The 26,462-nt window shown below is 38.9% G+C and overlaps 3 protein-coding genes across 10 annotated transcripts; all 3 read right to left on the minus strand.

Moving 5' to 3' along the window:
• Positions 1-575: 575 nt before the first annotated feature.
• LOC122832318 (cyclin P) lies at positions 576-4,729 on the minus strand. Of its 7 annotated transcripts, none has more exons than XM_044118942.1 (9): positions 4,212-4,729; positions 3,763-3,873; positions 3,534-3,609; positions 3,118-3,290; positions 2,922-3,020; positions 1,804-1,959; positions 1,428-1,586; positions 1,173-1,351; positions 576-1,061 (listed from the first exon to the last, which is right to left on the minus strand). In XM_044118942.1, exons 1-9 carry the CDS (start codon positions 4,263-4,265, stop codon positions 893-895), a joined length of 1,176 nt encoding a protein of 391 aa, XP_043974877.1. In that variant the 5' UTR covers positions 4,266-4,729; the 3' UTR covers positions 576-892. The 7 variants fall into 7 exon arrangements, with proteins under 7 accessions (XP_043974877.1, XP_043974878.1, XP_043974879.1 ...); XM_044118943.1 differs by having other exon boundaries at positions 3,118-3,287; positions 4,212-4,414; XM_044118944.1 differs by lacking the exon at positions 2,922-3,020 and having other exon boundaries at positions 4,212-4,412.
• Positions 4,730-5,424: 695 nt separating this feature from the next.
• On the minus strand, positions 5,425-19,284 carry akt2 (v-akt murine thymoma viral oncogene homolog 2). Of its 2 annotated transcripts, none has more exons than XM_044118950.1 (14): positions 18,965-19,284; positions 16,885-17,039; positions 14,823-14,954; positions 14,638-14,749; positions 13,606-13,759; positions 12,946-13,077; positions 12,770-12,835; positions 12,612-12,680; positions 12,252-12,374; positions 11,568-11,696; positions 10,933-11,147; positions 9,093-9,180; positions 8,895-8,997; positions 5,425-8,759 (listed from the first exon to the last, which is right to left on the minus strand). In XM_044118950.1, exons 2-14 carry the CDS (start codon positions 16,928-16,930, stop codon positions 8,680-8,682), a joined length of 1,449 nt encoding a protein of 482 aa, XP_043974885.1. In that variant the 5' UTR covers positions 16,931-17,039; positions 18,965-19,284; the 3' UTR covers positions 5,425-8,679. The 2 variants fall into 2 exon arrangements, with proteins under 2 accessions (XP_043974885.1, XP_043974884.1); XM_044118949.1 differs by having other exon boundaries at positions 18,818-19,242.
• A 199-nt stretch (positions 19,285-19,483) lies between these two features.
• dhx40 (DEAH (Asp-Glu-Ala-His) box polypeptide 40) lies at positions 19,484-26,046 on the minus strand. Its single transcript, XM_044118951.1, has 17 exons — positions 25,673-26,046; positions 24,897-25,042; positions 24,696-24,815; positions 24,379-24,615; positions 24,219-24,285; positions 23,603-23,734; positions 23,408-23,507; positions 22,629-22,715; positions 22,355-22,537; positions 22,192-22,272; positions 21,957-22,114; positions 21,630-21,744; positions 21,432-21,540; positions 20,974-21,068; positions 20,789-20,858; positions 20,466-20,694; positions 19,484-19,680 (listed from the first exon to the last, which is right to left on the minus strand). Exons 1-17 carry the CDS (start codon positions 25,842-25,844, stop codon positions 19,559-19,561), a joined length of 2,223 nt encoding a protein of 740 aa, XP_043974886.1. The 5' UTR covers positions 25,845-26,046; the 3' UTR covers positions 19,484-19,558.
• Positions 26,047-26,462: the final 416 nt, after the last annotated feature.

Raw genomic sequence — 26,462 nt, forward strand, 5'->3', positions numbered from 1 at the left:
GTAGTCCTCTGAATAGTTTTCCTGGCTTGATTGCAAACTGACCATTTATTGTATATCTTTTCCTTCCTATTTTCCATCCATTTACTCTTCAATAAAGGCCTAAGACATTGTAAAATCTTACAAGTTAATGCCTACATAAGATTGTTGAACAGAGTTGTCCAGCAGACAGTTACTGACAATCTCTATGAAGAGGCCAAGAAACAAAATTCAAGAAGCTGCCATCTTAGAGTGTATTTAAACATAAGAATAGAAAGTTAGGTGGAAGAAAAAAGTAGTGTAAAAATGCACACTAAGTGATAGAAGCCCCAAGAGGCTTGCATTGATATATTTCATACAAACTTTTTGTTATACATAAAAATAAGTTGAAATTTGGTAGAACTGTTTTCCATAAAAATGTTCTTTCCTCATTTTGTGAAGTGCACTTGTACATACTACATCAAAACACAACATTACTGCCAGCAAGAAGTAAAACATTTTTTTTTTTAAAAGCAAAAAAAATAAAATTGCGCTTAATCCCAATAAAGGAATGAATACTTTTGGGTATAGCTGTATATAAATAATGTAATACCATGACAAAACATTGCAGCAGACTTTATTTTACATTAAAAATATTTCATACAACTTGACAGGCGACCCACATCCTCTCCACAAAATACAAGAACACATCAGTACAATTAAAGTATTTTCTAAATTGGCTGCAAGTTATTATAAAATTAAATTTGCTACATTTTCTGCTAAATCCTATGGAAGGAAACACCCAATTTGTTAACATGCAGCATGAAACTTCTCACACTTCTGACCCTTTATCGGCAGCTCCTTATAAAACACGAGTGATATTAGTTCAGATTGAGTTTAGGAAGAGTAGCTACTCAATATGTCCAAGTCAGAGATGTCAACTGCAAACACTCAGCAGACCTGCAGCGTTGTTCAGACCTGGGTGTCTACTGACTTGCAATGTCTTTGAGGATGAATATTTAATAAAAGTAGCACAGGTCTCTTGGGAGCTGGCTTTGGCTGCAGCAGTAGCTAGAATATGCATGATCCTCAGCAGAGTGGGCTCACTGAAAAAGCAGTATAACAAATAAGTTCAGAGCAAAATGAAGTGCCATTTTCACAAGAAGTACAACATATTTGGTCACCAAGCAAAAACAGAAGATTGACAAAATGCACACCTGCCAACATGGATGCTGGAAGCCAGACACCATGCAGCCTCTCCCTCTGGCGTCGGACATTCCTGTAGAACATGGCGGGCCAACCAGAGGGCTGCACCAGCCAGCTGTACAGGCAGAAACACCACACACTGGGCCTCTAGCACAGAGAGTTCTAGTAGATAACGAGCCATCCACACCACCTATAGGCACAAGTGACTGCTCAGACTCCACCAGCATGCAACAGCAGCTGGAAAATGACACACGACGTGGTCTTACCGTAGCACTGCAGCGAGCAACAGAGGCAAACAGGAGGAGGAAGTGCAGCGGGGGACTGAAGGACAGATCAAACTTGAGCGCACACAGAACTTTGCGTTCCATTCGTAGAAGCTGATGCTTTGTGTATGCGTGGTCCATCAAGCTGCAGAGTGCAGACACCTGGAAATGTCACAAAATACTTTAGAACAAAAGTAAAAAAAAAAAAAAACATGCCTCATTGATTCCAACCATTATCGAGTTTTACAATGAATGGACCATTTATTCTAAATGGTCCATTTTGAATAAATGGACCATTAAATATAGAAACTGTAGCCAGCTCCAGTTTCTATAGCTGGGCAGGAGGGAGACAGCTTACCTCTGGAAGGAGGCAGCTTACCTCTGGAAGGAGGCTCTCCTCTTTCTTTGCAGCAAGAAAGAGGCAAACCATGCCAAGGAGCTGGAGGTTAGCTACGGAAACCTTAAGCTGTCGCAGGGAGTGGTTGAGAAGGTGTATTGCTAGGTATAGAGTCTCTTCCTGGAACTGTAGCAACTCCTGACAGGAAGTAAGCATTGTCTTTATTATTAACGATCGGTGGTAAATTTAGATTTTGTCAAACCTGAAACAATTCTTGCTACATTCTTAAATACACATCAGAGGTTCTCCAACACCTTATGACGCTTAAGTAAATTTAAAGTGTAGTTAAGACCACCTTTACAGACCGATGGTAGTACAACTAGACTGCATTTTCAGCTTGTTTTATTCAATGAAGGGGGGGAGGTGTGGACTAACTCACTGGCACACAAAGTGTGTTTATGTTTTAAACTTTTACTTAAGATTAAACTTCCAAGTTTGAAGTTAGGAAAAAATACCTTTCAAATAGAACCTTAGCAATGGCTGGAGTTTTATATTTTTATGGCACTTGTGGCCTCTACAAACAGCCATCAAGCAGAATAATAGAGCAAGAATTTGGAAGACGCACAGATAAGGCATCAAGCTAAGGTGAAACTGAGGACAGCTGCGATGAAAACCACAGCCTACGGGTGTATGCACACACGTAGGATTAATTCACAGCGCAAAAACAGCAGGAGTTTTTCAGTTACATTTCTGATGCATTACATCTCCATAAGAACAGTGGCACAAACCAAAGTACAGAATGTGTAAAATAACCCTGGTCTGGATTGTAAATGAAGGTCTGGTCATTGAGCATATTCATTGTCCAAAGCTGGTTTAATAACTTGGACTCAGGTTAGGTTTCACTCAATATTACTCCTAACTCAAAGATTGGATTTGAGTGATAAATGGAAAACAATACAATTACCGACACTTTCTAGTTAAACAACATACACTTGTATTCACTTGGCAAATTATTTATATTTTTCTGCATACCTTCTAAATCCAGCCCACTGTTGAGACACGTGACACAGTTTGCTAACCATGCCTTTAAGCTGATGTGATGGCGGTTCCCTGCAATGATTTGGTGAGCTTTTATGTTGACAAAGAAAACCACCACTCACATGAACCTGAATGATCCACTCTACTAGGATAGCTCGAGTAGCATCAGTGAATTGGCGAGGGAGATCAGCATTGGGAAAGGAGTATTGCATTTGAGTTCTCTACAGTGGGGGGCGGGGGGAGCAAAACAGAAAAAAAAACATCTTTAAATGAAGCAGTTGCTGTTTAGCAAATTGTTCCAGCCCTTATGTTTCTCACCATCATGTCCAAGAACATGTCCCAGGCATACGTTCGATCCCAAATAAGGTCCAGATTCTCAAGTGCTATCTCGACTTCGTGTCTCAGTAAGCTGGGAACCAGGGTGTGTAGGCTGTGAAGCCCCTGCATGCTGTGCAGGTAGGGGAGCACTGGAGCCTCCACACAGCCATCTGCTGCACAGGGTGAAAAAGACCATAAAAAAGCCTTTTCATTTTTAAACAAAAATAGCTAAATCCTATTATAAAGGAGCCTTTGGCTACTCAGTTTTAATTTACAATTCAACCTCCACTGAAATCCCAACTTTTTACATAACCAGAAAACATACTGCTAGAATCATGCTCCCCCCTACTTATTTGTAGTGCACAAACATCTCATAGTGGACAGACCAGGAAGTGCCTAAAACCTGAAGACACTACCAGCCTTGCATGTCCTGCTATCCTCATGGAAACCCATGATGATGACTTCACTGGTATGCGCTGATGGCCTCCTTTCCTGTAGGAAAAATATATCCAGAAGTTGGGCTGCTTAGATATCCAAGCTGTCAGCTTGTTTTGTTCAAAGCACAAGGTGAGTGGGAGAAGGGTTGGGGAGAGAAACAAATCAGCCGCTTTAGGATGAAGGTGGTAAACAGGACAGCAGGCCTACCCATCTGCGCTCTGGTTCCATTTTGGACTCCTCCACTTCTACAGGCTGACAGCGATCTATAGGCCCACAGGCATTAGCCCAAGTTCTTAGTGGGGCTCTCCTCTCATCCGCCTGAAGGGACAACAGATTGTCTCTACTCATACATGCTGATGATCATGTACATTTCTTTAAATGCCTACCACCTTGCATCTTTTGCAAGGTGCCTTTTGCAGAAATTTACATTAGTTTCTGCTCTGACACCTGAAATCCACTAAACAAAAGGTTTTTTCTCCCTTCTCATTTAAAAATAAACTCATCTAAGCTTGGGATTTCACCAAAATAAGAAAAGAAAGCCACATAAATTTAGAATATAGTCCATATAGAAAACAACCTCAAGAGGGCTGTATTCATAGCGATTGGCAAATTACATCCGATGATGCCATGGGATTTGAAGAGCACACAGTGCTCACCTTCTTGTGTAAGTCCAACAGGGCCTTGGAGTCGCAGAACCCGGTCCTGGCCATAGTGACAGCCGGAGACAAGAGTTCTCGTGTCGGGGCCGCTGCAGCTACTTACAACGGAGTTCAGGGGAGGCCTGACAGGAGAAAGGAGTCACGCTGTCCGGAGCGACGCTAATAAACACAGCTGGCTTTTCACACTGATTGGCTTTAAACATCCGGTGGGTTCAAGGCAAGCGATAATTTATTGAAAAAAAAAGAAAAGAAAAAAAAGACGCTTCTTAAAGTATAATCTGCAACCTCCACTAAGTACTTGTGTTTAAATAAATTAATATATATTTTTAGTTGCTTTAGTCTTTTTCCCCTTTATTTGCATTATTCAACTTAAGTTCACCACTCCACAGAAATCATGTGAACGCAAATATTTAATTGGGATAATCAACAGACGCTAAGCAGGAAGTAGAATACAAGACGGTATTAAAGGATTTTCCATCCACATCGGCAATCATGACTTAATACACCACCAGATATTAGCAACCAGACCTATTGGGCTTTCCATAGAAATCAATGAGATCTGGAAAAAAATAAGTTAGTTTGTCCATGTCTCCTCTTATCCACCTGTTTCATTAACCATTTGTCTTTGCAGATTTTTTCACCAGACCTCTTCCAGGTATGAAATTGTGCCACCTACTGCTTGTTTTGTGCAGTATGTCAATTTGTACCCATCAGAGGGACGTTGCATTCTAACTTTGACATCTGACTCTAGTAATTTTCTTAGAAAACATTTTAAGCTATTTTGCATAATAAACTGAACTTGATGCACTGTTTGACAGCTAGGATCAGTTGGAATGTGACTGAATTCACCCTATGGCTTACAAGGAGCCATAGGGTGACATTTGTTGTGAATTGGCACTCAACTGAAATTAACCTCTAGAAGCAGGAGATCGCTTCATTAATTGCGGTCATAATCAGTCTGATTTTAGTAGTCAACTGACACAACAGGCATCAGAACCAAAACAAGGGCAATATTTTTTTCAGAAAACATTAAACCACTCGCATGAAACAAGATTGGATTATTTTCAAGATTGCTCAAATGTCATTTGTGAAAAACAGAAAATACACTTGGTGAGAGATTGGATATTGTAGTTATTGTAATTTGGTAGCATAAAAAGTGAACAGATTTCTCATTAAGTGAAAGCCGAGCATAAAAGACACAGACACAGGCTTGATCAGTAAAAAGGTTTACTGGCACATTATAGTTGCAAATATAAGCTACCATACTGTAGCAGGTATCACCCGTTACATTGTAAAGTCTTAAAAGGGGGTGGGAATTCCGGCTAGGACAGCATCCTCCCTTTAAAGATTTTTTATTTTTTTTTTCATTGCCCTCTGAGCATCAATAAAAAAAAAAAAGAAAAAAAAAAAAAAAGAAATAAAATGTCTCTGTAACACCAGAATCAGGTATGACATTCCTGACCGTTGATCACATTCAGATATACAGAGAAACATGTTAACCATGGTAAAGCTGCAAATCAAACACTACAAAGCTACAGGCCTCCCCTTCTACTAATGCTGCACTCACCAGCAAGCTCCTTTTCCTTTTTTTTTTTGTTTTTTTTGTTTTTTGGTATTTACATAATAATGAAGAGGCACTTGTTGTGCCAGTGTACGCCTACAGGAGAGGTCAGGGGTGTTCACTTGCATGTTCAGCTGTGAAGCATTGCTTAAAGCGTGGCCAACAGAGAGGTTCAATCTATGGCTTCACCACCAAGTTTAAAGAGTCCGGCAGCATCCCCTTGTGGCCATGATAGCAATGAAGGCAAATCCACAGTGGAGTCCATCAGTGCAATGGTTCTGATATCGGGCCCTGCCAAAGCAGGACTCCAGGACAGAGTATGATGACTGTGCCTGAGCCAGTGAGAAGAGGTGCTGGAGTTGTTTCAGCATAAATCAAAGCCATTTGATCACGATATTGTCTGCAGGAACTGAGGCCAACCCATGGTCTTTGCTGTGTTGAAAAGCTGCTGTTTTTTTTTTTCCCCGTGTTTGAATCACTACGTTCACTCGAGCATCTAAACAGGCACGCTCTTTCACTCAATCAAGCACACAAACTTAAAAGTCACCAACAAACAAGCAAAATAAAAACTAACTCAAATAAAAATCACACAAACATAAATTAATGTGACAAGAGAGATATCTTGGAGGACGCTAATTTGTTCATGCGAAACCTTCAAACACGTTAAGTAGTCAATGTTCTGCAATGTCTGTGGGAGAAAGCGTTAAAAGGACAGTTTTCTTATTATCAGTGCTACTGAGTGTAAGACTAGCTGCTGCTGTTCTTAACTCAAAAACTACCAGGGAAAAATTAAGTTCAGGGTTTATGAGATTTAGTAAAATTTAAGGCCGTTTGTTAATACCTATGCCTTAAGAATGTAAGGTAATATAAGCAGAATATGAATTACAATTTCTCCATTTCAATGTACATTTTTAAATTGTAATTTAAAAGGGCTTTTTGGCTAAATATGGACCTAACCTATCATTTCTCTAAATATCCCCTTGAAGTTAAAAACTTAAAGAGTCTAAGAAAAACAAAAACATAAAGAAAGCAGTTCAAAAAAAACTTTAATATATTCATATTTTATATAATGTACTTAAAACCAGACAATCTGTCTTGCAAAATTTGAGAAATGGACAAAAAGGGAGGAAAACTCAACAAACAAAAACAGGAAACAGAAAAAAAAAATGTTCTGATGTTCTGTTGTCACGACTTAAAAGACTAGAGCGAGATCTCTTACAGCATCACAGCATGAAAGTTTGAGTCAGCTTCTCTCAATCATGTGCCTTCACGACTAAAAGTATGCAGGTTTTCTTTTGAAACTAATACAGCTGATGTTTGGGCAGTTCCTCCTTTTTACAGATGAATTAAAGGCAGGTCAAACAGGTCACACCGTTGCTTCAAACATACAACTACATACATTTTAAGTGCTCTGACACTAAAGGAAACAAATCAAGTTCTAAATGTGAATGTTGAATCAAATCAAGAGATAAATGTCCGAAAAGTCACTTTGAATGATTAATTGTTTTTTTAGTTTTTTTATGAAGGGAGCAATTAAAAGCTAGGTTTAAAAATACTTCAAGACGTTGCACTGATACAAAAAAAAATATATATATATATATATATATTGCTGAATAACCATCTCAGCAAGGGGAGGAAGTTTTACAGAACAAAAGACAGAGTAAATACTTAAAACGGGACATTTTCTGGACAGGTCCAGGAAAACTGGGGTCAGAGTTTTATTCAGTCTTTATCAATATGTACACATGGAGAAACTAGCCTGGATCGTCTTTCTACAAAACCAGAGACTAGCTGGAATCCGAGTTTACCAACCTGGACTCCACGTGAATGAGCGCTGCATCACATTAACGAATGCAGTTTCGACAGCAAAGGTAAGCCATGCAATAAGGTCTGTTTGTTTATCTTGACTGAGACAATTTAACAGCCAGCAATCAGAACAGCAATCTTAAATTACACGGCTTCAAAATGAAAAACAGCCCACTGAGTGTGTTGCGTAGTGTGTCCTCTCTCGCCCATGTTCCAGCAAAACGTTTAGTTTAAAAACATGCATAAAAACGACACAAATGGATGGCTGACGATTCAAACTGTTGTTCACTCGTTCCTCTTGCGCTCTCTCTGCACACACGCATACATTCATATCCTCTCGCCCGTCCGCATATACACCCTGTGCAGTGCAAACACCGTAATGGCAACTCTCCTCATCGTCCCCCGTGTCCTTGCTGTAGGAAAACCCTACACTTGATTTGTAACAGCAAGTTCCAGAAAGGGCACTTGTTATTTTTCTTTTTAATCAAAAAAAAAAAAAAAAAAAGAAAAGAAAATTTGAAATATGGCTTTACATTTAAAACCGTTACTGATGAAATAATAATAATTAAAAAAAAAATTCTTTTCCCCTCCCTCAAATATTTTTCACTTTCCAAATTCAGATTACACTTTTTAAAATTCTACCAAGTTTGTTGATGTACATATGTAGTTTAAGCATGGGTCATTTGTTGTGCGTGTGTGCGGGAACCTTGGGTACAGCTGGTAAAGATGAGGGACTTGCTGGCATAACCTGGTTTGAAGTGTAAAGGCTTTGATGTGGTGTTGCAGAGGTCCAGCAGGACGTGCAGAGACAAAGCTGCCAGCCTATTCAAACAAACCTGCTGAGCTCGGTCAGGCATGGGCCGTGTGTTGAATTCATACTTTATAAACTATATTTGCTTTCTCTATGATTTACCTGTTATTGTGTCAAAGACAGAATGAAAAATGTGCCTTGTGCCACTTTTTTTTTTGTTTTGTTTTGTTTTTTTTGTGTCATTTTTTTTATTTTTTTACTCCTCACCAGTGCAAGGGTGCATGTGGGATTGGGATTGTGATTGTGATTGTGTGCCAGCCTGCCTGCTTGTTCATGAGTCTTAGTGATCATTCCCGTATGCTGGCAGAGTATGAGAACTGAGGGAAGTGTGTACGCTGATCTGAATCCTCAACATCTAAGCTGTCATCTGGAGTGTACACACAGAAAGGGAGAGAGAGAGGGAGAGAGAGAGGGGGGGAGGTGGAGGAGACAAACATTGTAAGTTAAAAACAGATGTAAAAGATCCGAGTTACACTGAAAAATTCAAAGCATATTCGCTTACACTTGTCTGGAGGAGTTATTGTAATAGATTGTGCTGTGAACTCATCATCGAAGTAACGGGTGTCTGTCTCTGATGTTACTTGAGGCTTGAACGGTGGGATAAGCTGAGAAAATGGACAAAACGAAAAAGAATCACTTTTACAAACCGCTCGTCTTGTGTTAAATATCACATCATGTATTTCTCTTTCAGTCCACTCACTTTCTTTTCAATCACGTCCTGCCAGTTTATCAAGGCAAAGAACTTGTGGGTCATTACATCTTTGGCATCGTCGGGTCCACCTCCAAGCCTGTTGAAGGAAAACAACATTACTATCACCACCACGTATGTACCGGCTATAAATAAACATGCAAACGTGGCTATCAGAAATGAGCAGCGAGCGACGCTGACCGGTTTCAAAACAAATTTCGTGCGTGTTTTTGAGCAAGCCTGCAGGCACAGCTCAGGGTGCTAATATTAGCAGTTCTCCTGCGACTGGCAGAAACATGGGGACTTGACCAAAACAACAATCAATTATGTGCCTGCTTAAGACCATTACCCAGAACCGAAAACAATCAGCGAGGAACATGGGCTGCAATAACATTATTACTTTGTTTATAGCTGAACTGCCAGGCACACTCAGCAAAGCATTAACTGCAGCCAAGTGTCAACCCCCCCAAAAAAAGAAAATTTTCTGAGGCTTTACAGCTCTTTCTTTGGGAGATTAATCAATCAGCAGATGAATGAGCACAAACAGCAAATCTAATTTTATTCTTACATTTTTAAATCACCAAATCCCAACATGAACATTTACTCCTCCTTAAACAGTCCAACAAAAGAGATGATAACACTGAGACAGAATTTTAAATGATAAAATAGACTAGTAAAAAGCATTTTCAAATAATAAAAAAAACCATTTGCTTTATGCCTGGTTTCCTGTAGCACCTTGGATCTTAACACAGTGGTACAAGCGCCAATTGCTTTGCTTAGTCAAGCTTTAGTGGCGTTCAGAAGAAGTTTTGTGTGTTTATTATGTGTGAGGTTGGTATGAACATGCGATGGTGTTTACATGAGGTTTGTTTCCACTGCAAGAACCTGTTTCAGGAACCAGGGTTGTTTTCCTGGGGATATTTCTGAACCTCTATTGTTTCCACTAAGAACCGAAGTCAAACCAGATTACCAGAAAATCTACCGTAGTAAATGGTCCTGATAGGGAGGCACATTTTCTACTGTATTAAGTTTGACAGGAGTAATTCAATGTTTTTCTTACATTCAAATTTCATAATAAAGTCAGTTTTTCAAACTTTCCTGGAAATTTCTCATAAATGGTTTGTTGTACAGACTACAATTATTAAAATCTGTGAATGTACCAAATTCAAAGGGATTCTTCCAACATTTCAAAGCGTCAATGAGAAACAAAAACAATAAATGGAGATTTTGACAATAGAACGTCGGCCTTTAACCCTTTCAGTGTAACACTGAAGAGGAGCGCGGTGAATGCTGTTTCTGAAACCACACACAAAAAAACCTCGCCTAAGCGCACATGGGGTCAGTGAGACCTGTCGGTCCAAATGACCCAGTCTGGCAACCGGAGCCCATACTTTTCTCTTCTCTGCTCCAAAAGTATCTAAACAGGAAGTCTACAGCAGTTATGCATTTCATAAAAAGGTGAAATGTATCTTTAAAACATGTGGAGTGTAATAGATGGAACAAAATTAATTAGGGATTTATTGAAAATGACGGCTTTTTTCATCACAATTGGAGCATTTCTACATGATTCGTCATTATTTTTAGAGACAAACTACCTAAAAGCCTCTAAGTCAAGTGGAAAACCTATTAATTCAGATGTTACACGTCTTAAAAAATTAGGTAACGCTTGCAAAGCTGTAGCTTTCTTTAAGCATGTGCTTTATTTAAATGTAAGCACAAAAACAATTAGTCTTCATGTAACACACACTTACATATGATTGGAATAGCTTAGTTTTAAATCATACCTGCCAAATTTCCTTTATTTGTTAATATCTGCTATGTGTTATAAATTACAGTGAATCAGATCACCAACCTTTGTTTGGGATCTTTTTTCAGCAGGCCTGCCAGCAGGGCCTTGCCCTCCGGCGCCAGGGTCTTCGGGAAGCGGATCTCCTCCATGAGGATGAGCTCAAACAGACGCTCGTGGTCCTGGTTGTAGAACGGTAACCGACCACACATCATCTCATACATCACCACTCCCAGCCCCCACCAGTCCACGGCACGGCCATAGTCGTTGTCCTCCAGTACCTGATAGAGAGCAGAAAAAAAAAAGGAACATTCAATTACGAAAGAAAAACAAACTTTTTTTTAAAAAAAAAAGGAAGTGGCCATGAAGACCTTTTGTTCTCTGGTTACGTTGCCATTTTAAATATAATCACTTCACATAAAGTTAAAGAGCAAATCTTAATGATTTAAATATAGGCATACACATGAAAGCTAACTACTAACATAGTTTATGAGTTTATGATACCTCACAAAGCAAAATATATAAATTCTTTTTCTTTTAATGACAGCAATGGGTTTAAATGATATGATGTTTACTCAGTGTTACTCTGTATGTATCATTTCCCATTTTTTGGGGGGCTTTTCAGGTATCATCGTTTAAACGTCACCCCACCAACACGTTTCCGTTTTCTTTTCTGATCACCAGATTGACGAAGACTTTACCTCTGGCGCCAGGTACTCTGGAGTTCCACAGAAGGTTTTCATGGTGGCACCGTCTGTAATTCCCTCCTTACACAGCCCAAAGTCTGTTATCTTTATGTGGCCGTCTTTGTCCAACATCAGGTTCTCCAGCTGCGCATGAAAAGATCCAATTTAAAGTTAAATCACTTCAGCAGTATGGCTGGCAGAGAAATGCTGAGTATGATTTTTACTTTTTACTATAACACTTAAGAGAAGGTATATGCTGCAGGTTCTTTAATTCTAACAAAAAAAATTAAGGAAATGCAGGATTATTCCAGGAATAAAAGCAAATTTCCTTAACATATTCTACAAAATAAAACTACAAAACTGCATCTAAAAGCTTATGCTGGAAATGGGCCCACGAGTCCCAATAAGGCTTATTTTATATGAAGAAAGATCAAATAAGCAAACAGAATAAGTTGATATTTATTGCCTGACACTTGACAGTTTCAGTTTACTGCCTGACTGACTGGTTTTAAATAGAGATGCACCAATGACTCTTAAACCAACAAAGTTCAAACTGAAAGAGGAATAACTGAGCTTCAGCTTAAAATGCTGTGGTTTCACACTGCAAAAAATCTCTCTCCCTGTTGAAACTCAACGGCAGTCCAATCACTCTGAACAGTTTAAACAATCTGTGCGTCATTAAATCAAGAAACAAATTACCTTTAAGTCCCTGTAAACGACATTGCGTGAGTGTAGATACTCCAGTGCTGATACTATTTCTGCACCATAGAACCGTGCTCTATCTTCTGTGAATATTCTGTCCCGGGATAAGTGAAAGAAGAGCTGCAAGAGAAATAACAATTTAAAAAATAATAATACTCTACAAATCAAGTGTCAGAATTCGCATATTCAACGTTTTAACACCGTCTTAAAAACTTCAAAACAGTAAAAGCAAGCACGACGTCTGCTAGAATTGTTTTACAGCATAACTGAATTTTAAAGCTGACTATGCTTTTCATTTCAACCTCACCAACAGTGATGTAGAGCTATGATAACAAAAGGCAGAAAAGGAAGCCTTACTTCTCCTCCATTTGCATACTCCATCACGAAGCATAGCCGGTCGTGTGTTTGAAATGCATATTTTAGTGTCTGAAGAAGAGAGGAAAATGGATGACTGGGTTTGAAGGATAAAACAGTCTAATGCTTACAAACAAACAGCTCAAGTGCAGGTGACCCACCGTTAGAAAAGGATGCCGTGTGTTTTGGAGAACTCTGCTCTCTGTAACTGTGTGAGCCACCTCATCCTGCATTAACATACACACACACATGATTTTGGTCCATGTGGTGACAGAAAAACAACATACTACTTCTCCAACACAGTTTAAAACAAAGGCTTTAATGTGATAGGATTTACTTTAGCAATGATGACTTCTTTGCGGAGGATTTTCATGGCGTAGTACATCCCTGTAGCTTTCTCCTTAACCAAGATCACTTTTCCAAACGTCCCTTTGCCCAGCAGCTTCAGGTAGTCAAAGTCACTCATAGTCTGGAGGAGAAAAGATGAATGTGTTTACTGTCCAACTAGCCTGAACTACTTTCTGTTGCTTAATGTATTTCCAACCAGAATCAATAAGCTGGACATTATCTCAAACACTGGATGATGTCCGATGGTTCTAGTTGTGTGCTAGAATTTTATTTTATTTTTTCATTCTGACATAGCGGGATATGTTTGCGCTGGATGCAACACTTACAGAATACAATTTGAGTAAAGCTTGGGAAAAAGAGAGATTAAGAAATATTTCACAATAGGTATAAAGCTAAGACAATCAGTCTATAAATAAAATCTATAAAGCCAAAGTCAATTTCAGGTTAAGAATCAACGCAAAATAAATAAATAAATAAAACATTTTGCTCCTCTTTTATTTAAAGAATGCCCCCACCACCACCACCAAAAAAAAAAAAAGGCTTTGAGAAAGAGGCTTACAGTTTGAACAACTTGCTCAATAAAGATGAGCTTAGCTGGACAAACACAGCAAGCGATTGGCTGCCAGGCACTGCTTGAGCAAATACTAACCACTTTTGAACGGGATTTGCACATAGCAATTTCCATCTCCTCTGCGCCGCTGCTGTCGCTGGGCGAGCCAAATTTGATCTCCATGGGCTCCTCATCCTGCTGCTGACTCTTCAGGCTGTTTGCTACTGTCTGGATCACCTGCATCCATTCCTCCCTGACCCGGAAGGAAGCAGATATCGACCTCGTCAAATCGAATCTTATCCCACGTCTAAAAATGACTCAGTGAAATGAAATCAAGTGACTGTGTGTGACATACTTTTAAAACATCTTTAGTGAGATGAATGTAAAACTAAACAGTCCAAAATTCAGGGTTAAAATGTGATCAATCAACCTAAGTTTAGAGGATAATCTTTGTGTTTTTCAGCACTGAGCTTCTGGGATTTTCTACCCAATGACAATTTCTTCGGTTGGAGTTAAATAATCAGGTCTAATCTGGCACTGAATCCTATTTTAAGCAGGATGAATGTTCCTACTTTCATAAACTATAAGGATTTATATCTTCGTAACAAGAACTACTTCAGTGTGTTTAAATTTGCTCTGTCTTTCTATCTTTACTTCCTTTAAAAGAAGTCAGTCATTAACAATCAAGCATGTTAAACATAACATGTTAAACAAAACATAACATGCACTGACACTGTAAACATGTGGTTTACGTTCTCATACATGTGGTGAGGAGCTCAGAAAAGATGTTTGTTGGCTGTGTGTAATAACAGGCTGTCTAGTCGACGTCCCAACAAATGTTTCACAGAGCTGACGTTTCCTTCTTTAAATGATTTCAGCTGACATATATGTTTATATGCGAGATGATAACATGCAAATATTTAGCTTGTGTTTCAGCATGACCGCTTTCAGTTTCAATTCACCACGGAAATAGAAGAAATGTTTTTATACTTTAAATTGGTTTTTTTCCCCTGCTGGTTCAGTGTGGTTAATTTTATTTTATTTTTTTGCAGTTGTAAATTGGATTTTTAGTTGTTAAGAATTTTTTTTTTGGACCCATTTCATCAAGGTCAAATTTATGACAAGTCTTACCTCTCGCTGTTGGTCTCCACATGGAAAGTCCGCTCTATAACGGTGGTCCACTGCAAACATCGAATTACAAATGTGTTGGGCTTGGGGCGCTCCGTCTTCATCAGCTGGCACTCTACAGAGCACAGACGCATCAGACACTCCAGACAAAACAAGAAAACACAACGGCAGCCGGACGGGCAGCCAACCTGCGACGGAGAAGTTGTTGAGCGGTGGGAGGCTGAGGTCACTGGACACCTCCGGCTTGTCTTTGTAGCCGATAAAGGATCCATCGCTCTTAAGGATGAAGTAGCGAGGTCGCCATGTTTTGATGTATTCACCTGGGCAGAAAAACACGAGAGATTGTGTGTCAGCGTTTCACCCATTCTTCTCCCGATATTTCTTTAATAGAAGGATGGTTTGGACTTTAGAGGGAAGTTCCATGAAAGTATCAGTCATAATTTACTCATCTCTAACAGAACAGAACTTTTCCACAAATTTGACAAATCACGTTAACGCTTTCTGTATTCTCTGATGAATTTTGATCAATCCCTGAGACCCCTTAACTTTCCGTCTTCCAATGTCTCTTGAAAGCTGAACCAGCAAGATGAAAGCGTGTTTTATGCTAAACTGTAACGTCCTTTTTTGTTTTTTGTTGAAAAACCTCTGTGGGTTTTACTTATACTGTGTAAACTTATCTTAATATCAATGGCCAATATGGAATTCTTCTTTTGCACTTTGACGACTCCTCAGGACATTATTTCATTGGTTTTAAGGGCGCTATTTATACAAGATAATTGAAAATGTTATTTGCACTCAAAATTTCAACTATGTTAAGATACTGTCTTTTTTGCGTTACATATATGTCATATTATGGCAAAAATAAAGCTAAAAAAGTGACATTTTGATAGCGACTTTTTGAAAAACGTACTGCAAAATCAGCAACTTTGGACCATGATCACAAAAATACATCTCAACCTCCTGGAAGGCTACAGAAGGGAATATTAATTGTTCCAGTCTCTCTAAATACTGTCTTTAGGTTTGTTATCTTTTTCTAAGTCGAAAACATCCATCTTGTCATAGAAGGTTACACTGACAGCTGATGGTTGAATCAGTTTGACTAATCAGTGGATGAACTCGCCTAGATATTTCCAACACAACTAAGAAGCATATGGCTTTATTTCACGAGAGGTAAGTTAACTGAAGCTACCACCTTCACAAAATTTCTCTAACAAAAATTTGGAAAGTATCCCTGCAAGTTTTCCCTGTGAACAAAAACTAATGTGGAGTCTTTAAATGGTGGGATCCCTCCTTGTTTCAGCACAATTAACAAGTCCAGTCAGCATTTCCATGGGGAAAGGACGGGGTTCCACAAGGCAAGTCTGCATAGCCCACTTCATATTAGTTCCCCATCTTACATTGAGAGGTGTGGAAGAAATTTATTTTTCTGGAAATTGAAACTTTACTCCTGGGATGAGAGAAATAATGACATATTATATGTGCCCCAGTGCACTGTGTGCCATTAAGTTTACTGACATAAATATTGTGAACCCATTAAATAATGCCAACAGAAGGAGAAGAAAAGAGAAACTGTGAAATACAAGGGTAGACAGCGTACTGTTAGAGTTATAATACATTGTAAGGAGAACATTGTAAAGAGACGGCATTGCTTTTTGTGTCTGACAGCTCAAACATTAAAGCTGAAAAACAGCCGTTTTGTAATGAATACCACACGCAGGAAAATAACTTCAAAAAACAGCTTTAGTTTGGCATTGAGCTACCAAACCGTGATAATGTGACATCAGAAAAACACTAATGAAGCCAGCTTAATATTTCTGACATGAACTACACTCTCTGTTGTTTAGCAATCTATAGTTTGTTGAAAATGAACCCAGCGAACTCATAAATATAAAGTTTTCACACATTTGTTGAAGTTTTTTTGACACAAAATTATTTAAAGTCTTTTTTTCCTTTTTGTTATAATAAAGGCTAATGGAGCTTTTCATCATTTTACTGTTATTATATTAGTAGTAGAATACACTCTACACTCACCCAAACCCACTCACTCATGTGTACACCTTCAGCAAAAAAAAAAAAAATCATTTCTCAATAGCAGAGGCTCCAGACTCTCTGTATGAATGGAAGTGAAGAATAAGGAGCTGGTTTTCATTAGGCTACTATTTCATGCTGTATGTAACACGCACATGGATTCCAATAAATGTTGCTACTGTATATCAGAATATTTTATGATAGACACAAAGAGCCTCCTACCTCTCTTGTGGAGCCATCCTTCTTTAACAACAGTGACTTCATCCATGCTGGGGCAGAAGACTGTTGGGGCAGGTAGGGGGCTGCAGGGAAGCTGATGGAAACTGGTCTTATTAAGTAAGTGCCTCACAGTAGTTTAAGGTTATATGATACAACACCTGGAGGACAAAACAAGAAATACAAAACACAAGACTTGTGAAGAAAAACAAACTGTTGATTAAAAAAATAAGCATCTTATAAAGAGATTAGGAGAGCACCCTACACATGTATTTGTAGTCGACTTTAGAAAACACCTAACAGAAAACATAGCCACGGGCCATAGAGACATAAAGGAATAGAGGAAAAACAAACAAGACACAGAACCCAAAAGAAGTAAAACTACAACCTTTGAGACAAAGGTTAAGACATAAAGTGAAAGCAATATATGAAGGTAGCATATTTTCTCTCACATGTCGCTGAGAGCTGTCAACATAGCAGGCTACTTGGAAAAATAAATCACCTTCTTAAGCACTCTGGTGTCCTGAAATACAACTCCACAACACTGAAATCTGCTGAAATCTGCACACCATCATCATAAACCAGTTGGGTTGATCATGCAAAGCTGCATATTGTAACCTTGGTCTTCTAACCTTTAGGGTATGTCTAAAAAAACCAAAAAAAACATGGCTGCTGTTCTTGAATTCCGGTGGTTCCATGTAAACCTTTTAAGATGCTCCAAGTCAATGATCAAACAGAGAGAAAGATACAAAGCTCTTCATTTAAAATGCAACGGTCTTCTCTTATGATTTTGGTAAATGTTAGTGGACAGCCACGGATCCAGGGTCAGCCCAGAATCAACAGCTTAAGTTAGATAATAGGTTTACCAGAATCTCAGGGAAATTCAGTGAAAATTACAGAGCTGAGTGTTTGTAGCTCATACACTAACAGAAATTGTTTTGCTGAGCTAAAAACAATTAGACATAAGAAAACACATTAGAAAAGATATAGAGTGGCACAGTGGAGAATGTCATAAATAAATAAAGACAACAACAAAAACCCAATATAATATAAAGTTAGATAATATAAAAAGATAATATATTAGGTTTCAAGAAATCTTTAGTTAAAATTAAAAAAAAATCTTCATGCAAACATAAAAATATTGGGGAAAAATCCAAACCAATCATACATGTCAACGTATTGCTTGTTGTTTTTTCAGTAACCAATGTTGAAATAAAATAATAAATAATTATTAAAATCACCTAAAAGCCATAGTGAGCAGACACGTTTTTAGTTTTCTTTTTTAAAACATACAGCCGCAAAGGCTGTTTGAACTGCTTTGTTTACCAAGATAAAAACAGATAAGGCTTCTCTCGACTTCAGACCTTTTATAGCTCCCCATAGTTATCTACGCTGTGAGTGCACAGAGTACTACTAGGTAATTGCTTTTTGAGATAGTAAATAAGAAAGCCAACCTTCCACTGTAAACAGGTTTGTCCTCGCAAAGAAAAAAAAACACATGACAGTTGCTGAAGTTTACGCAATATTGTTTTGCGGCTTTAAAACCACAACTAAGCAGGAAAAGATACTGAACACATATTGACAGCGAATAATGCGTAAAACTACCTTTATTACAAAACCCATACATTACTACAATCAGCCCACTGTAATACAGTAACGTAAACACAACCACAGCGTTGGAGGGTGGTAGCTAGCTAACATAGTCACCAACCTTTCAGCTTTTAATGTGTATTTAATGTGCTTTTAATGTATTGATGGATACGACTAATATAACCTTAAAGATATTTCAAACATCATTAAAAAATACGGGCAAAGACCAGAACACTGACCAAGGGCGCATTAAGATCAAACAAGGCATCTAGCCAAAACATATTTTTAAGCTAACAGCTAGTTAGCATGTTAGCCACCTGCGCTAGTTCTCATTAATATCTACCCTTACCTCGACTTCGGAGGCAAAAAATATCCGCAACCGTGGCTTTCCGAAGAATCTCTGAGCTAAGCTGCACGATGCGCCGACAAGTTACGGTTGGAAGCTTGTGTGTACTGAACTCTGTCAATGATCACACAGCTTTAGCGCACTGCTCACCGAGCTTGTTTTCTTCTCTCGCAGCGGCGGAGACGGGCAGGAGCGGCGGCGTGCTCGGTCAGAAGCTGCGGCACTCTTTTACCTAAGCAAGCAGAGTGGTGTATAAAGTCCACTCAAGTGGGAACTGAGTTCGTTATTGATGGCCAAACCGAGTTTATAACTTAAGACAAACAAGCCGCTTCTCTCTACGGGTTTAATGCGGTTAGTCGCTTGCTTAGCATAGAAGCCCTCCGTCTGAGTGTCACTACAACAGCCCTGCAGACTCACACAATGGGAAGTGACGTCCAGCAAGCAGAGGGTCCACTGTACCTGAACGGTCGGTGTGAAAGTACACCACGTACTGCAGTGTGACCTTAACCTCAAGCCGTCTATGCAAAGCTGGAGCAGACTCTGACACACGGGCTTGGAAAAAAAATTAATATAAAGAAAATTCAACAATCTAATATTTAACATGAGCTGCCATTTCTCTTCTTTTCTGTTTTGTGAAAGTCTTTGCGAAACAAATACAGATGCAGTGTATTATTTTTAATTTTTGTTTTATTAAAAATTGCTTAAAAAGTACAGATTATAACAAATAAAAACAAGCTATTTTGCTCAGAGAGCTTTATTTTGCTGTCTTTGTTGCTTCCTTTGCAGGTAGCGAGCTCGAGCCTCGCTGACTGTGGCCTCATTGTTGCGTTTCTCCAGTTTCTTCATGGCATCTTCAGCAGAAGCCTCTGTGGAAGGACACATTAATTATTCATAATTACTTTTTCAGACAAAAACATGTTACTGAAACAAGATTTCAAGTGGACAATTACACAATCCCATTCCTCAGGGTACAGATCTATTGGCCACACCTGATCAAAGAACTCCATGGGGACTGTGAAAGGGATCAAGCAGACTGTGCTTTAAAAGGGAACTAGAGCAAATATCACTCTTTATCTGTATCCTACAAGAGGTCCCTGCAGAGGATAGTGAGGGAGGCTGAATAAGTCATTGTAGTGGCTCTAACTTCTCAAGTGTCTCTCTGAGCTGCTGCCATTCAGCAAACGCTATCCCAATATCAAACACAGAACAAAGAAACTGCTACACCGCTTTTGGACTCAAACTATTCAAATCTGATCATTGCTGTTAAGACATTCACTTAATATATTGCCATTATTTTAAAATGTTTTAATCTGTTCAAAATTTTCTTGTCAACAGATTTTTTTTTTTTTGCACAAATCTGTTATAGAGCCAAGAGGAAAGGCTCCTTGTTTACAGTTTGTTACACTGAACAACATAATATGGGGAATAAAGTGCTTGCAGTCTGAGTTGAATGGGGCCACAAAAACACAATGCTCCAGGAGATGTTTTACATTAGCAAGTACAATGTCATAAAAAGTCAAAACAATTTGGTATTTTCTTCTCTAATCTTGTTTGTAGTCATTTTCTGAATAGATTTAATCACATATTATAAGAAAATAAATAAAAACAGAAAAAACAACTGTCTAAACATTTAAATGAATACTTTGGACACCTTGTTGTCTTTTAGCCGCTTCTCTGCTCTCCCATTTCACCATCTCGTCTTCTGTAACTTCTTGTCTTGCCACACTGCTCAGCTCATACACGTCCACTTCATGGAGTTTGGGTAATAAATCTTTAACCCACTCATAGCGAATAGGACACACCGTCCTGATGTACATCTTGGACGTCACCAGCACATCATGGAAGATGACCCAGTTCAGCTCGACATCCTGCTCAAACAACTTAAAACAACAAACAGAACTCAGGCAGGTATTTTAACAATAACGTAGATTTTTGTTGCTGTCTTAAAGTGAAATATAGAAAAAGAATGCTTACTGATGATGACGGATGGATGTGAACCATAGATCCATGGCCGTCCATTGTGCAAAACACTTTTCCAACAGACCTGTTCAAGAAAAAAATATGGTGGATTCACAACTAAAACAAATCTAAACAATATTTTCTATTTGAGGTTAACAAGTGAGTAGTGAATCCCACCATCTCGCTAAAATTAGTGATACCTTCTGGCAACATTGGTGAAGTATCCGGTGCAAAGGCACCGTCTGAAGAGTTCACTTTTATTCCCGTCAAACGTTTCAAAAGGAAAATCTCTCCTCTGAAAAATAAGTTTTAAGTTACATTATTCAAAAGTATGAGATAGCTAGATTATAATGCAACGTGATTGTAAAAATGTATATTTACATAGTACATGTAAAAATGCTGACAATTCTGCTAAAAGTCTGTGGCTGTATATACAATAACAATAATAATAAAAAAATAGAATAAAATTACGTAAACATAAATTAACCAAAATTGGTATAAACTGTAATGCATGATCAATAATAGAGGACAAATTAATAATCTGGTTTGATATGCAATAATACAACACTTACTTTCTTGTATTTTCTGCTATTATTGTTTCCTTGCAAGAGTCAACAAAATATTTTGATTCTGATCCCACATGATGTGGATGTTGTACCTGCTGGAGGCGGAGGAGGATCTCTCTCAGCTGAGTCTCCACACTGAAAGCTGACTTCATCGCCCTCCAATGGATCCAGTTCTCCTTGCACCAGCCTGATGGCCTGTCACTGCAGAAAGGGGAAGAAAGGGGAAATGCGAATACAAAACATGATCAGATATTTTAGTAGCACAGGACCTTGCTATATGCTTTCCTTACCTGGATTTGCAGGAGTTAAACACACTAAGAAGAGTGGCAAAATCGTTCATGCTGCCGGTTTGAGCAGCCAGTTCTATATGCTTCTTCGCTGCCTCTTTTTGCTTGTCAGGTTGACCTACAGGGGAAAAAAGGAGAGATCAATAAGAGACACATCTCTTGTCTTTATTAAACACCTGATTTTATACTCCTGCACATAATTTTCTAAAGGCAGAAACAGTGGCATTAGTAACTATTCCCTTAGGCCATTTCTGGTCGTCTCATGTTCTCCAAGACATATTTTATTTTTCACTGGAAGTTTTCATATTATCAGAAGCTTCAGCCACCGACCTGGCCTGATGAAGATGTTCTCGACAGACAGCATGGCCGCCACAGGGAGCAGCAGGTCCTGGCAGCCCAGTGAGGCGGCTTTAAGCAGAGCCCTGGTGAGACCCGGGTGCAGCGGGAACTCCACCATAAGCTCCCCGAGCTTTGTCACCCTGCCTCTCCTACATCAGAAAGGCAACGCCTCATAAAACATCCAGGAGATCTGCAGAAGAGAGGATCGATGTGTTCCAACACTCACCTGTCTATTGCATCAAACTGGTAGAGCTGTTTTAGTGCTTCAAGAATAAACCTTTCCTCTGGACAGTCCAGATAAGGAAACCTGGAATAAATCCACATTTCTCACTGAATAATTGATCAACCTTAAGCGGCCGAGAATCAAAGACACAAAACAAACCGTGTACCTGATAACATCATGAACACCGAGACATTTCAGTGTGAGGATCACAGAGGTCAGACTCGTCCTCTGAATTTCGGGAATTGTGTATTCCGGCATGCATTTCTCCCAGAATTCCTTGGTATAGATCCGAAAGCACTTCCCAGCTGAGGTTCTCCCAGCTCGGCCCGCTCTCTGTTGAGCCTCGCTCCTGTTCAGGGAAAATCCACACAATACCCAATTCAATCTCTTTCCTTGTTGACAAGATCTGTCTCAAGGCAATTTTTGCTATCAGGATTTACTTTGAAATCGGCACAACCTCCAACACGTCCATGCCCACCCTGGAATTGTGATTGAGCTGCTTCACGAAGCCGCTGTCTACGATATACCTACATGAAATAAAGAAAGGAGAAACGGAAACCTGTCAGAGAGGAGCTATATTTAAAGGAACTGTAATCCAACCATGTTTTGTGCTGGCTAGGGTAAAACACTTTCCTCAAAAATACAGTTCTGTGGCACTTTTACATTTTTGATCATTTGTAATAAAGGTCAGTAATAACTTAAAAACACAAAACCCAGCTTCCAGTGCTTCCACTGTTAACTCACCAGTATTGTATGTTACATATACACTTATTTGCAGACCTACTGAAAATATATACACAAAAAACAAAATCTTAATGTTCCTAGCAAACTTGACCTACGTCCAAGCGGCAGGGAAAGCGACTAAAATTAATGGGGTAAAGAATTTAGTGACAAACTTTAGCAACAGACTAATGGGTTTTGACTTGTGATTGTACCTGTAAAGAGACAACTATTTCATAATGTGTTTTTCTATTCTATCTTAAGAGATGTACAAAAATTAAAAGTTATCTTTTCTCTATAATTCTTCCTTAAGATGAAAACTGTGTTTCTGAGTTGTTTAATTCACTCAGATGTCTCATTACTCTGCAACTTGCGCTAAAAAGACATTACGACAGGTAGGAATGCAGGGATTTGCAAATATATTGTAAGATTAGAAAAACATTTCAACCTGTGGCACATATTTGTTTGGTACGCTTCCAGGAGGACAAGCTTGACTTACTTAATACCATCGATGGTGAGGGATGTTGCTGCAATGTTTGTTGCTACCACACACTTTCTGATTCCTGGAGGAGGAGCCTGAAAGATCTGCCTTTGCTGATCTGCAACAAGAACAAAAATACCATCAACAGTAATCAGTGATGTCTACATCAGCGCAGATAACATACAGGTGTGAAAGCGACTTGAGGGGACGTACCAGTGGGCATGGATCCATAAAGAGGTAAAATGAGAAGACCCTCCACGGTCCGGTCCTGCACGTCGTAGCGATAGTCTATGTTTTCAGCTTTTTCGAACAACAAGTCACAGGCATGCTCGATCTCTGACTGGCCTGTAATACACAGTGAACAGAAACCAAATTGTCACATTTTGTCACATTACAATCAAATACCTCAGCACATTTCATTGGGATTTTTATTAGGATTGATTTCCACAGAATTGTGAGGTAAATGGAAAATACCAGAGAAAATGAACAAAAATCTAAAAAGTGAGGTCTGAGTGAACTTTTGTAGAATCACATTTCTACAAAAGTGTATGTATGTACACCGCCCTACAGAATATGTAGGTAAAAGCAAACTAACCTTCACCTTAATTTCCTTCCATGACCCTTTATATTTGGGTCAGTGCACAATTGTTTCTGTCAAAAGATTCTCCCACCTCAGGCATGGATCTCTACATCTTTTCCAAAATCACTACTGATTAATGATCTTCTAGCACAACCTATCCACATTTTGAAGGTTGAGGTGGTATCGTAATAAAATGTGAAAAAACACTTTTTCAAGAAACTTTATATAATGACAATTATCACTACTTACCAGTCAAAAACACCAGAATATCACCAGCCTTTTCACTGGTGTGCACGTCCAGGGCCACTTTCACCACCTGTAAAGCAAGAAAATGCAAAAGTCCATAAATACCACAGTAAAAAAACAAACAAAAAAACATGTGGAACTACATATGAACAAGACACAATACCTCTTTGACATAAAAGGTGCTTTCAACATCTTTTGGACCTACAGCCGTGCCAAACATGGATGCCACAGGGAAAACCCTCCCAGGAATTTCAAAGACCGGACAGTTGTTGAAGAAAGAAGAAAGTTTATCGGTTTCCAACGTGGCGGACATCACCACCACTTTAAGGGGAAAGGATCGTCCCTTCGTGGCCTCACGGGGGTTAGAGAAAACCTTCTTTAATAAACCCAAAAGAATGTCCTGTAATGAGAAAAAGCAGCCGCTCAGTACAACAGAGGGAGAAAGAGATTAAGCACACCTGCACAGTAACGTAAGCGTACCGTATTAAGACTGCGTTCATGGACTTCATCCAGTATTACAACGCTGTACTGGGAAAGCAGCGGATCTGCCAGGACTTCTCGAAGCAAACATCCATCTGTCATGTACTTCAGCACAGTGTCCTGCCACAAACAGTTGGTTTAGTCATACCGAACAGAAATTATTCAGTTCATTTTTCATGTAGGACAATAGTGATCACTCACTTGTGATGTGCAGTCATCAAATCGCACTTGGTATCCAATCTCTCTGCCCAGAGTGCACTTCATCTCCTGAGCGACCCTCTGAGCTACGGTGATGGCAGCCACACGACGAGGCTGGGTGACTCCAATCTTACCGTCCTTACAAAAACCTACTCACACAGGGAAATTAAAAGAGTACAACTTAAAAAACAAAACAACTAACCAAAAACATAACTATTAAGATAAGCACAGTTCATAAAGTTTGGAGCTGTTCTATCACATAAATTTAGAGAAAATAAATTTTTAAAAAAGTATTTTTGACTTAAGCAAACACGTTATTCAATACACAAAGTTTCTCATTAAGTTATGGAAAGAAAATATATTATTATAGACAAATATTTGACTGGTATTTGTTCATTTTTGGAAGTTTCATTAATCCTCCAAATGCAAACAGTTGTCACATATGATTGTTTTATTCTTGAAAGCAGTGGTTCCAACCACTAAACCCGAGGAAAGTTCTCCATATTTGTGATTTGGTGACTGTGAAAATCTCGAGAGTAAAATGAACTCACATTCATATTCATAACATTAGTTGGAGTTCATTTAAGCTTTGCTAAATGGTGCATTACCCTGATGACAGTGGCCTGTTTTAAGGGTTCCTTCAGAAATGGTATTCTGCTGCCCATAAGTGGTTATCCGAGCTAAACCCAAATCGCAACATTGGGGACTAGAGCAGTGAACCCTCAAAGAAGGACTTTCTCTAACACTGTAAAATAGTTTTTGTTCCAGCGACATCTTACCTGCCTGATACAGGTACTGAGGGAGCTGTGTGGTTTTCCCACTTCCAGTCTCTCCGGTCACTATGAGGAAAGTGCTGTTTCTGACCGTCTGAATCAGCTTGTTTTTGTGCTGATATATCGGCAGCTGCTTCGGCTCGCAGTCTTTTGGTGTCCATCTCGTTTGTTTGGACATACCCGGGAACTTTAACTACCAAATAACAAACTAAGGCACACGGATAGATCTCAAGCTCCTCGAGCAAAGTAAAAGCTTCTGAATAACCTTCTAGGGGGAATAATACTTCCCAACATTTTAAATCATGCGTTGAAAAGACGACATGATGATACCTCGACCATTTCCGTACACCGACCTATTCTAATCTGCCATTGGTTCTTCTCGGATCACATGACATAGAAGTACCTACCAAAATAAAATACAATAAGCCAAAATGCCCAAATTTAATCCACACGGCAGGCAAAAAACAGATTTTTAGAACAAAACTTAAAGACGTCAAGGTATATTCAAACATATTAACCAATAAATAACATACTTAAGTTTGTGTCACAATTTTAAGGAAAGTAACCATATTGTGCTTGCTAAAGACACAATCACAAATGTCAATGGATTTATGGATTCTCTACTACAAACTTTGCACATCTAGAAGTTGTAATTATTTTTTTGTAAATAGTTCAAGCTAAGCTAAACACCTACATATTACTCAAGTCATAAATTCTCTCTTGAATATCTGTAGGAACTTTGGGCCAATCTAAAAAGGAAGATTTTCATTTGAGCCACCTAGAACGTGTGAAGTCC

Source organism: Gambusia affinis, linkage group LG06, assembly GCF_019740435.1.
Source record: "Gambusia affinis linkage group LG06, SWU_Gaff_1.0, whole genome shotgun sequence".
Lineage (NCBI taxonomy): Eukaryota > Metazoa > Chordata > Actinopteri > Cyprinodontiformes > Poeciliidae > Gambusia > Gambusia affinis.